A 12,778-nucleotide genomic window follows, 5' to 3' on the forward strand; every position below is an offset into this window, starting at 1 on the left:
CATGGCCACTGGCCCTACCATTTATGCTGTGCTTGAAGAAGTAAGTGATAGTTAATTATTGCAATATAAATGTTGCAGGATTCCTTCTGCTTTCCTGTTTTGCTGCAATGCCTCTGACTCACAGCAGCAGGCCAAGCAGCGGGCTCTTCTCAGATTCACGCACACTAGCCAAGAAACAGTCACAGCTGGAGTCTGTTAGCCTTATCTGTTATCTGCAGCCTAATGTACAGATTTTATATGCTCACAATCGGTTTATCAATGCAAAACTGGACTCGGACAGATCAGTGCCAGAATGCAAAACAGAGGAGCTTGTGGCCGACTCCTAGGCAGGGGGGGTGCAACGGGGCTCTGTGCGCTGCCCCTGCCGCAGACACCGACTCCGCACTCCCATTGGCCGGTTCCCGGCCAATGGGAGCTGGAGGGGCGGTGCCTGCGGGCAAGAGCCAACTGCTTGCGCGCCTCCGCCTAGGAGCCAGACCTGCTGCTGGCCGCTTCTGGGGTACAGCGTGGTCCACGGTGTCAGGACAGGTGGGAAGCCTGCCTCTGCATCCCAGCTGCGCCGCTGACTGGGAGCCGCTGGAGGTAAACCCACGCCCCAACCCCGTGCCTCAATCCCCTGCCCCAGCTCTGAGGCTCCAAACCCGGAGCCCCTTCCTACACCCCAAACCCTCATCCCCAGCCCTATCTCAGAGCCTGCACCCCCAGCCCAGAGCCCTGACCCCCTCATACACCCCAACCCCCTGTCCCAGCCCTGAGTCCCCCCCAAACCCCTCATCACTGGCCCCAGCCCAGAGCCCTGACCCCCTCCCACACCCCTCATCCCCAGCTCCGTTGGGTCACAGGCATCAACAATATTCTTCAACTGGGTCGCCAAAAAAAAATTTGAAAACCTCTGTCCTACAGAATGTCAGTACAGGACAGATTTTCAAAAGCACTCAGCCTTGGCCTAACTCCACTCCCACTGAAGCCAAATCTCACCCTACATATCTATCTCAAGCATCATTTTATTATTGGTGTTTAAATGCCAACTCCTGATATCTTGGTGGTAGGGTCAGGAACTTTGGCAGGCCGGAACATCTTAGATCCTGTACATTTTGGTGTTTCATATATGGCTGCAGACGTCTTAAACCCCTTTTAGCAGCTCCTTTTGAAGTCAGTGGGTGCTGCTATGGGTGTAACAGTTTTTAAAATCAGGATACTTATTTAGGTGCCTAAATACTGACTTCAGAGCCTAATTTTAGTTACCCATTTTTAAAATTTCTAGTTCAAAGGTGTTTTTGACAATATGCTGAGCAACCCCCTCCCTCCAAATCAACTCAAGATGTTTCAAGAGGGGGACACACTTCACCTTGAGACTCCATATCTCGCAAACATCTTGTCTTATTTGGGTCCAAGATCCCAGAAATTTCTACCCTCACACAGAATCAGATCTATGAAATAGCAGGTAGGGTGGTGCGAATTTGACAAAGCTGGGTGAGTGGAAATGAGGGCAAGATCAGAGTTTTGAGGGTTAGGTTGCTCCAGCCTTACATATATAGGTTCTAGCATCTCACCAGGATCTGCCCAACCGGTCTTTAAAACGGGTTCCAGTATCCCTCTCACCCCAAACCTGCCAGGACTTACTTCATCTGATCCTCATTTACTAGCACCTAGGCACAGTAAAATGAAAAGGCAGCAAACTAGAGTCAGAATACATGAGAATGCTGCAGACACGATTAAAGCATCCTACAGTGTTACTTTCAAATATCAATAAGCAGGAACTTTCGAAATTTCCAAAAGATCCGGTCTTCAGTATCGGGACTAAAATATACCTACTTGTCCACTAGAAGTGGACTGAGACAATAGCCATCAGATAGTCACAGATTTCATAAACAGAGCAGGATTTCCACCAGCAATTTAAGATCTTGTCATAGGTGCCAACTTCTGCTGGCGCCGGTGGGTGCTCAACTCGCCTCTGCCCCCAGCACTGCCCCAACTCCACCCCTGCCCCACCCCCTCCCACCTCTGCCCAACCCCCATTCCAACCCCTTTCCCAAAGTCCCCGCCCCAACTCCACCCCCTCCCTGCCCCTATTCCAACCCCTTCCCCAAATCCCCGCCCTAGCCCCACCTCCTCCTGAGCGGGCCACGTTCCCGTTCCTCCACCCTCCCTCCCGGAGCTTGTTATGCCGTGAAACAGCTGTTTTGCAGCGGCAAGCACTGGGAACTAGGGGGAGAAGCTTGGTTGCCGGTGGGTGCAGAGCACCCACCAATTTTTCCCCGTGGGTGCGCCAGCCCCGGAGCACCCACGGGGTCGGCATCTATGGATCTTGTGATACGTGAAGGAGTAAATAATACTTCCCTATTCACCTTCTCCACATCATTCATGATTTCATAGACCTCTATTATATCCCCACTTAGTCATCTCTTTTCTAAGATGAACAGCCCCAGTCTCTCCTCACATGGAAGCTGCTCTTTACCCCTAATCATTTTTGTTGCCCTCTCTACCTTTTCCAATTCTAATATATCTTTCCTGAGATGGGGCAACCAGAACTGCACACAGTATTTAAGGTGTGGGCATACCATGGATTTATATGGTGGTATTGTGATATTTTCTTATCATTTAGCCCTTATTATTTATCCCCCCTTATTATTTATTCTAGCATTGTTACCTTTTTTGAGTACTGCTGCACATTGAGCAGATGTTTTCAGAGAACTATCCACAATGACTCCAAGATCTCTTTCTTGAGTGCTAACAGCTAATTTATATCCCATTTTGTATGTATAGTTGGGATTATTTTTTCCAATGTGCATTACTTTGCATTTATCAGCATTGAATTGCATCTGCCATTTTGTTGTCCAGTCACCCAGTTTTGTGAGATTCTTTTGCAACTCTTCACAGTCAGCTTTTGACTTAACTATCTTGAGTTATTTTGTATGGTCTGCAAATGTTACCACCTCACTGTTCATCCCCTTTTCCAGATCATTTATGAATACACTGAATGGAACTGGTCCCAGTACAGATCCTTGTGGGACCTCACTATTTACCTCTCTCCACTTTGAAAACTGACCATTTATTCCTACCCTTTGTTTCCTATCTTTTAACCAGTTACTGAACCATGAGAGGACCTTCCTTCTTGTCCCATGACTACTTATTTTGCTTAAGAGCCTTGGTGAGAGACTTTGTCAAAGGCTTTCTAAAAGTCCAAGTACACTATATCAATTGGATCGCCCTTGTCCACATGTTTGCTGGCACTCTTAAAGAATTCTAACAGACTGGTGAGGCATGATTTTCCTTTACAAAAGCCATGTTGACTCTTCCCCAATATATCGGGTTTATCTATGTGTCTCAGAATAATGTTCTTTACTATAGTTTCAACCAATATGTGTGGTACTGAAGTTAGGCTACCCACCAGTCATCTGGTACATACGTGGATTTAAGCCACAGATTACATACCACAGTTAGTAGTTCAGGAGTTTCATATTTGAGTTCCTCAGAACTCTGAGGTGAATACACCACCTGGCTTGGTGACTTATTACTGTTTAGTTTATCAATTTGTTCCAAAACCTCCTCTACTGACACCTCAATCTGGGACAGTTCCTCAGAAGTGTCACCTAAAAGAATGGCTCAGGCTTGGGAATCTCCCTCACATCCTCTGCAATGAAGACCACTGCAAAGAAATGATTTAGCTTCTTTGCAAAGGCCTTGTCTTCTTTGAGTGATCCTTGATCCTCCAGTGGCCCTTGTTTGGCAGGCATCCTGCTTCTGATGTACTTTAAGGAATTTTTGCTGTTAGTTTTTGTGTCCTTTGCTAGTTGCTCTTCAAATTCTTTTCTTGCCCGGCCTAATCATACTTTTACTTGTGTGCATCTTACAGCAGCTTTAACTGTGTGAATGAAAAAGGACAGTTGCTGTTTAAGAGCCTGATCCAGAGTCCATTGAAGTGAGTGGGAATCTTTCCACTGCCTACACTGGGTGCTGGCTCAGGCCATCAATGCACTGCTTATATCCTCCTAGATTTGCAGTAACAACTCATTTTTATTGAGAAAAGTTTCATCCATCATGCTGTGTTTATATAATTCTCCGACAATATTTCATTGAAACTAACATGAGTTTTATGTAGTAAAATAGCCTCTCAAGTAATTCATATCCAAAATGTGATCCACCATAAAACTGTTTTAATCTGGTGGAAATGTTCTCTGAATTTTAAATATCCACCTAAAAAAAAAAAAAAAAAGGACACTAAAAATTTATGGTAGGCTCTACAGTGTTTTGTGCTTCTGCAGCCCCACGAGAGGGAACGCAAGTTACCTAGTCACCCTGACCCACGGAGCTGTGCTGACTGCAATTTAAAGGGTACCAATTAGTGCCAACAGCGGTAGATGTTAGCGGATACTTGTCTGTAATACAAATGAAACAGCAGTCACTTCTAAACTGCACAGAAACACAGGAAATCATTACAACTGTCAAAAGAGGTCTTAAATATACAAGCAATAATTAACCATCAAATATGGGTATCGTCTTGACAGTCTGACAATGTAGCCTAGGACACAGGAAATTTAGTTCACTATTGGAATTAATGGGAAATCAGAGATTTTCAAAGCTGTTGTCAGGTAGGTCGTATCACATAGAAGAAAAGAAAAAGAAAAAGAACTTCTCTAACCACTTTGATCTCCCATTCATTCCAATGATGAGCTCCCAGAAAAACTCCAGTCTAATTAGGCTGTCTACACTACACACCAATATCGCCGGCATTTACTGTATGTGTAGCTTCAGAGTGAAAAGTACACAGTGTCCACGCTGTAGTGTGTAGCTACACGTGTCAGGGAGGCTCTGGCAGAGGGGAGGCAGGGGGAAAGGCTTCAGCAGCTCCCTGCAGCCAAAGCCTTTCACTGGAGTGAGGAACAGATCTGGCACGGGGGGAGGCAGCAGAAATAGGCTCAGCCTTTCCCCACCACCTCCCCGCTGCCAGAGCCTTTCCCTGCTGCCCAGAGTCTTTCCCTGCAGTGGGTGAAGGGCTCTAGCAGTGGGGAGCTGGCAGAGCCTTTCCCCGCTGCTGGAATCTTTCACTTTGGTGGGGAAGGACTCCAGCAGCGGGAGACAGCAGAACACTACATGGCTAAAAAACAGCGGCATAGATAGATGCACAGCTTGGGCAAGTAAAGAGCCATGTACGGTACGCACTCAGGTACATACCCACACCATTCAGGCGTGTCTTTACTCGCTTAAGCCGTGCCTCACAGCCAGCCCCTATTCCCACAGAAACCCCCTCCACAAAACTTGGTCACTCAGACTTTGCACACAGATGAGAATTTGATCCATGAAACTTTGATTGTGAAACCCACTACCTGGGTACGCACACTATCCGCTGCCAAAAGAAGTGTGCAGTGTGGATGTAGCCTCAGATAGTAAGACCTGTGAAGCAGCGATTGTCTCTTTTCTACATTTGTACAGCTCCCAACACAATGGATCATGATTTGGATTGGGGACTTTGGATGCTACCATAACATAGACATTGAGAACTACTTTTGCTGATTAAATATTGAGAAAATATTAGTGCATCTTGAAAGAAACACAACCACCGCATTCACTAAGAGAAACAATGGGTCTGTGGTTAAGGACCGGACTGATATTTAAGAGTTCTGAGTTAAATTCTCCACTCTGCATTACCGACTTCCTGTGTGACCTTGGGCAATTCATTTAACCCTTTTCTGCCTTAGTTCCCTATCTATAAATGGGAGCAATGAGATACTTCCTTTCTCCTACCCGTTGTCTGTCTTGTCTATTTAAGTTGTAGGCTCTTCAGACAGGGACAGTCTTATCATCATCATCATTAATACCATAAGTAATTATAATTTAATATGTAGGAGTCCCAGTCACAGACCAGGACCCCACTGTGTTCGGCGCGGTCAAATCAGAACAAAAAGAGTGTCTCTACCCCAAAGGGTTTAGAATGTATGTCCAATGCCTAGTGCCATAAGGCCCCAATCTTGGTCAGTGCCTAAACATGCTATCAAGCAAACAAACCATAATAATTCCATAACGTATTTAACTTGCTCTCACTGAAATCGATCACAAAAACGTCCATTGACTTCAGTGGGAGCAGGAGCAGGCCCCAAATGGCGACACCAAGAAAGTAACAGACATGTTTAAAAAGAAAAAAAATCCTGTTCTGAAATCCCACTTACAGATTTGTCTCAACAGATACAGTGCTGAAGCTGTTACAGTTAGTCAATATTTAACGCTCTGTTCTGGGGAGTTCTTGGAGAGGCTGCAGATCAGGCCTTCCTGTATAGCAAGCCATAGGAGGATTTTTTTAAAACCAAAACAGAGTATAACCCTGTGGGTTTCTATTCTGTAAGCTGCACAAGGGAAAACAAAATCAATGTTTGCTAAATGAAATAAGAACAAAATGGGAAAGAAATAGCAAAAGGATATCACAGACAGATGGATAATTGTTAACTGTGGATAAGTATTAACTGACATGTCCATTCCTCACTGAAACCTGGTTAAAAAAAAAAGAGCCAAGTCACTTACTTCAGTAAATGATGCGCCACAGAAGGGTGAGCTGAGAGTCGGCCACAGTACATTTCTGTGGAGGCCCACTGCATTATGGCCTGATGCATTCGGTATTGCACAGTCAGCATCTTCACTATGCTCTCGCCATATTTCTGAATCAGACGCTCCATTAAGGTGAGAGAAAGACCCTTTGCTGCAGCCCTGCACCAGGAGAACAATTAACAAGACAAACTGAACAGGTGAGGAGAACAAGTCCATTAAGGAGGTTGTTTAAAAACTGTTAAAGGGGTGCCATCAATTTAGTTATCACATTTCTGTCTGACTTTCAAAAATTATTATTAGATTAGGAGCCATGATCTCCATTAGAGCCTCTAGAACCCAGAGACCCAGTCCCGAACACTAACCATAGATCATCTCTGTATATCCTTGTTTTATAACTAGCCACAGCTTCCACTATGTGGATTGTTTTTTCTAACTGCTCATTTTAAATTCTCTTACACAAAGGGTAACTCTACAGGGTTCTACAACTACTATCTATGTCTGCCTCTCTGCTGCAACGCATTCTGACCTTGCAGCACTCTGTCGGAAAAGATCTAGAGCCACCGTACTTAGACTGCAAACTCTTGGGCGCAGGGACTATCTTTTTACCCTGTGCTTGTACAGCGCCTAGTACAATGGGGTTCTGGCCCATGACAGTGTCTTCCAGGTGCTACAGTAACACTACCAACTAAATAAATAAATAAATAAATAAACAACAACTCAGTAAAGCCACTGCCCCGGCTGTTTAAACACACAAGGAGCGTGCAATTAACAAAGGGACAGAAGATCATTCCGAAAATATTTCATTAAATGAAACAATAATGCATGCCCTCTTTTGTAGTACTGCCTGGTCACCTCATGTTAGAAACACGGCAAGATTTACATAAAATGAAAGATTGCAGATTAATTACAACTGCAGAGGAGAAGACTCAGGAGGGACTTCCTTGATGAGGAAAGGGTCTGCAGTGAAATATGACCAGACTCTCCTTCTTACCCTGGCACACATTACAGTATCAGGAGAAGCCCCTTGAAATTAAAAGGGCCATATATTTAGAGCAAGATGAAGAAACTACTTCTTTACATCATCAATGGTTAATATGTGGAACTCACTGCCACGGGAGGGCAGAGAAAAATACAGTGGCTGGATTTTAAAAAGGACTCACTAATTTTATGACCATGATCAACATTTGCAGCCATAGATGCAAAGGGAAAGTTTGGCGGGGGAAAGAGAGGAAGAAATGTTATGTTATATGGCATACTCTGGTTGCTGCCAGGACCTAGGAGAATACTCCACCTCACACTACAGTATCATACAATTGACACTTCCTTGCCACAGCTGACAGAGAGCTCAGACAAAGGGATGACATGCATTGCCCTGCAATTCCAACACTGGGTCTTTCAGAGTTTTTAGGATTAAACCCACAACACAGCTCAGCTCCCTCCAACAGTAGAGACAACCTCCTCAGTCTCCTTCAATGGGATGGCTTCAGGGCTTGCCTGCTCCTTCTGACACAGGTATCAACTACAGAAGTCTTTTTCATTGCTCTGAATTCCATAAACCAGAATGCTGTGATGGAGAGTAAAGGTGGGTATGGAAGTCACTCACTTCACCCATCTAAGGTAAATGGTGAGTGAACACACACCAAGGCAGACCCTTCTGGCCAGGTAGTAATTTTATTACCAAATCTGTGTAAATAACCAGCAAAGAAAAAGCAAAAGTTGGTACTTAGTATAAGTAAAGTCAAAACCTTGGCATGAACAATGCAAGCAATGGACTGGGGCTGTGGTCAGGTGTTGATTTAGGGCAGGGGTGAGCAAACTATGGCCCGCGGGCCTGATCCGGCCACGAGCCGTTTGAAGCCAGCCTGGGTGCTCCCGCTGGGGAGCGGGGTCTGGGGCTTGCCCCACTCCGGGCGGGGCGCTGGGTCGGAGGCCGTAGCATGCAGCTCCCGGAAGCCACAGCATAGCCCCACTCCGGCTCCAGTGGGAGCTGCAGGGGCGGTGTCTGTGGATGGGGCAGCGTGCAGAGCCACCTGGATGTGCCTCTGGGTAGGAGCTGGAAAAGGGACATGCCTCTGCTTCCGGGAGCCGCTTGAGGTAAGCGCCGGTTGGAGCCTGCACCCCTGAACCTCTCCCCATGCCCCAACCCCCTGCCCCAGCCGTGAGCCCCCCTCCCGCCCTCCAAACCCCTCGGTTCCAGCCCAGAGCATCCTCCTACACCCCAAACACCTCATCCCCAGCCCCACCCCAAAGTCTGCACCCCCAACCAGAGCCCGCAACCCCACCCCATTTCTGAGCATTCATGGCCTGCCATACAATTTTCCTGATGTAATGCGCAGGCCAAAAAGTTTGCCCACCCCTTATTTAGGAACAAATGGAACGACTAGACCGGAATAGTCTTCTCTTCTGGGAGCAGAAATCAATGGGGAAGTAACTCACAGCTTGATCCCTCATCTTCCCCTCTGCCCTGCTGTGGTCCTGAAAATTGTTAGCTCAGCCCTGAGGCGAGCAGGAAGAGAAACAGCGATGACTGAACAATAAACAACAAAGAAAACCTATGGCGAGTGACGTATGGAAAGTAGAATCAAGTTGGATAGACTCTGATCTGGGTAGACTCCACTATTGATTGCTTTGGGCCTAGCAATAGTAGGGCCAATTAACTCTTAGTGAGAAGTAAAAGGCATAATTATCACCTGGGAGAATTGAGATAATCCCCTCCGGCCACATGCAGGGGTCATTCGAATTAAATCGTTTGTCTACAGAGTGTTGGGTTTAATTTTGATATATGTTAGAGCTTGGCTACACTTGGACATTTATTGAAATAGCTATTGCAGGATAATTATTTCAGCATAAGCTCTTATTTTGGAATGAGAGTGTCCAGAATAACTGTTCTGTAATAATTATTACAGAACAGCTAATTTGGTAAATTTCAAACTGCATATAATCCCTTACACACAGGGATTTTAGTGCTGATGAAAGGGGCTGGTTTTAGAGCCCAGGAGTCCGAAGGGCCTGATTCTGATTGATACGAAGGCCCCTTTGCCTTGCTCTGCCAGGGTAAAGGAGTTGTAGTGTCAATCAGAAAAAGGCCCTGGAGTCTGCTGTCAGGGGCGGCTCTATGTATTTTGCCAAGCACGGCAGTCAGGCGGTGCACCTGCTGGTGATCCGCTGGTAACGCGGATTCGGCGGCGCGCCTGTGGGAGGTCCGCTGGTCCCGCGGCTTCGGCGTACCCACCGCCAAATTGCCGCCAAAACCGCGGGACTGGCAGACCTCCCACAGGCATGCCGCCGAAGGCAGCCTGACTGACGCCCTCACGGCGACCGGCAGGCAGCCCCCCGTGGCTTGCCGCCCCAGGCACGTGCTTGGTGCGCTGGTGCCTGGAGCTGCCCGTCTGCTGTTTATCCACATAACAAGCCTGGCATTAGGAAACTAAGTGTTTCTACTCTGCTGAGCCAATCTACCCCAATCTTACCATGCCAGGACCACCTCCAGGAGTGAGAGGCTGCTGTGTTCCATTCACATTCAGTCCTTGAAGTTTCTCATGGCACTATCAACAAAGGCAGACACCAGTGCTAACTGTGAAGTGGATGCCTGTCCACTAGAAACTGGATTGAGACCAACTTGCTTCACAGAGGCCACCAGAGAGCCATCAGCTGGGAGTAAATTTTGCTTACTTAGTATCTGGATTCTCATTACCAAACCCCTGGGCCTCCCAGCCTTCCGAATATCTGCCACTGCAAATGAAAAACAAGCCACTTATTCAGACGTGGACTCCAGGTCTATGTTAGGGAAGCAGCTGGCTGCATTAGCCAGGTCAGGCAAATCAAGAGTGAGTCGCACTGGTTCAGGAGATTTGGCACTCGGCTCCAGACGAGCAATGTAAAAATACCTCTTGGTACATCACTGACAGCTTCAACTAGATGTGACAACTTAACAGATTAGAGTCTTTCCAAACAAAGAGGATCTTTTCCCCTCACTCAGTTGACGAATTCTTTACAAATCTAATAAGCAAACCAAGGATCATGTTTAAAGATGACCCATGAAGTATTTGCAATAAAACGTCTCTTTTTAATACCGGCAAGAAATGTTCTAAGTCATTTCTTTTAATGGCATCTCACAAAAACAGAACATGCCCTATCCTCTGAAATACAACCCCTGTATAGATATTCACAGCACTTTTTCCAAGATCCTGTATATCCACTGGGGGGGGGGGGGGGGCGAGAACTGGGCTGCAGGGTGGGTTGGAGAAATTCAAGCTTGTGAAAATGAGTCTGTAGCCCTGGGGTGTAGCTGTAGCCAATACAGCTGGTCTGTGTGCATCCGGGGTGTGTATGTTGTGTGTCTGTGTCGGGGGAGGGAGGTGTATTAATAATGAGGATATAAAGCCACTTAAAAATCATTCACCTGTTAATAACATTTACTATTATTTTACCATACAATTAGTTTCTCCAGTTGTTGATTCCCACTCCAAAAAAGTCATGAAACATGGTGTGATGAGGCAGGTAGCCCCACACTGGCCATGAGAGAGTTAAAAAGAGCCCACAGCAAATGCCAGGACTGGAGTGAGGAGTTAAAAGGAGGTGACCTAGCCAAGCTCAGGGCTGACCAGGAAGGAGAGCAGAGCTCTGCTGATGTGAGAGAAGCCTAGTTGCCACTCAGAGACTGAGCTAGCTTACCAGCTGGACAAGCCTTCTGCTAGATGGAACAACCAGTCCCTGGGGAATTGGTGGAAACAAGGACTGTCTAAAGACAAGCCCTGAATAGAAGGGCAGGGTCCTACCAAAGGTTCATCGGACCACCCTGTTCTGAGCTGTGGTATTTTGTTCTTGGTTTTCTTTGAACCTTAACATGCTGAAAAGGACTGGACTGAAGTGTGCTTTGGCCATGAGGCTACAGCATCGCTACCTTGGACCTCGCAGAGCCAGCGACCTACACGCAGAGACCTGCGGCTGCATGAGTCATGCCCTGATGGGCCATTCAGGGATGCTGCAGAGGCAAATCCAGGCATACATGGAGTTAAGGCTGTAGGTCTCAGTTACTTAAGACAAAAAATCTTTGGTGGAAAAATGTAGTTCTCTCAAAACACACATAGGGAGTCAAAGTTAAGGTCACACTTAAAAACTAGGAAGTCAGGAAATGCACAGCTAAAGTCACCCAACCCAACTGAACTCATCGTGTGCCCTGTCAAATTGCACTCATCATGCCTTGCATATAAAGAGAGACATTACGATGCAAGACGTTAAGATTCCACTTGCAGAATTTCCCTGCCGAATCAAGGTTGGGATTAAAACGTGCTGAGCACCTGTTCTATGAAAATTGGGCCCCATTAAGATGTCTCAAGCTCAGCTTCGAAATATTGAGGGACACAAAACCACTTTATTATCTTGGTCTCGGTCTTCTGACTTCTAAGTGGATCATATTTAATGTGGAAGTCCCTGAGAACATAGATGTCCTATGAGGAATAGCTTCATACACTGTCCATAACACTACAGAGGGTCCTGTGGCACCTTAGAGACTAATAGAAGTATTGGGAGCATAAGCTTTCGTGGGTAAGAACCTCACTTCTTCAGATGCAAGTAATGGAAATCTCCAGAGGCAGGTACCTCTGAGATTTCCATTACTTGCATCTGAAGAAGTGAGGTTCTTACCCACAAAAGCTTATGCTCCCAATACTTCTGTTAGTCTCTAAGGTGCCACAAGACCCTCTGTTGCTTTTTACAGATTCAGACTAACACGGCTACCCCTCTGATACTTGTCCATAACACAGTCACTTTACTGAAAGCAATCTCATTTTAAATTGCATCTTGAATCAGATCCACACTAATTCTTCAATACCCTTCTGTTAGTCACATATCATGTCCCTATGAAGGGATTTAATCAAGGAACTAAACGCAACAGGGGACAGTTCAAAATGTTTAGACAAGATGGGTTTTAGATTGATGCATTAGGCCAACGCAGACTGTGTTGGGCCTTCAATGCACTTTTCTGGGAGCCTTACTTCTGATGCCTTTCAAAAGATACTTGCTGCAGCTCAGTTGGTCATTGATCCTTCTCTGGATGGCTGGGACTAGATTTAGAGGGCTACAGTCTGGAAAAGTTCCAGTAAGTGACACTCTTCTTGATGGAAGATGAAATGATTTCTTACTACGAAACAGTCCCTTGGTAAAAGACTGGGATTTGCAACCCTATGCTCCCCTACCTGCAGTTTTCAAAGCACACGCAGCTGGGGATCAGGAGGTG

General features: G+C 46.2%; 1 protein-coding gene across 1 annotated transcript in view; it reads right to left on the minus strand.

The window, feature by feature from the left end:
* IGHMBP2 (immunoglobulin mu DNA binding protein 2) overlaps nucleotides 1–12,778 on the minus strand; it is an 88,549-nt gene that overhangs the window by 23,141 nt on the left and 52,630 nt on the right. The window contains exon 9 of the mRNA XM_054026056.1: nucleotides 6,517–6,699. Within this exon, the coding sequence (XP_053882031.1) occupies nucleotides 6,517–6,699 (183 nt within the window). The remainder of the gene's footprint in view (nucleotides 1–6,516; nucleotides 6,700–12,778) is intronic.

Source organism: Malaclemys terrapin, chromosome 4 (assembly GCF_027887155.1).
Source record: "Malaclemys terrapin pileata isolate rMalTer1 chromosome 4, rMalTer1.hap1, whole genome shotgun sequence".
Lineage (NCBI taxonomy): Eukaryota > Metazoa > Chordata > Testudines > Emydidae > Malaclemys > Malaclemys terrapin.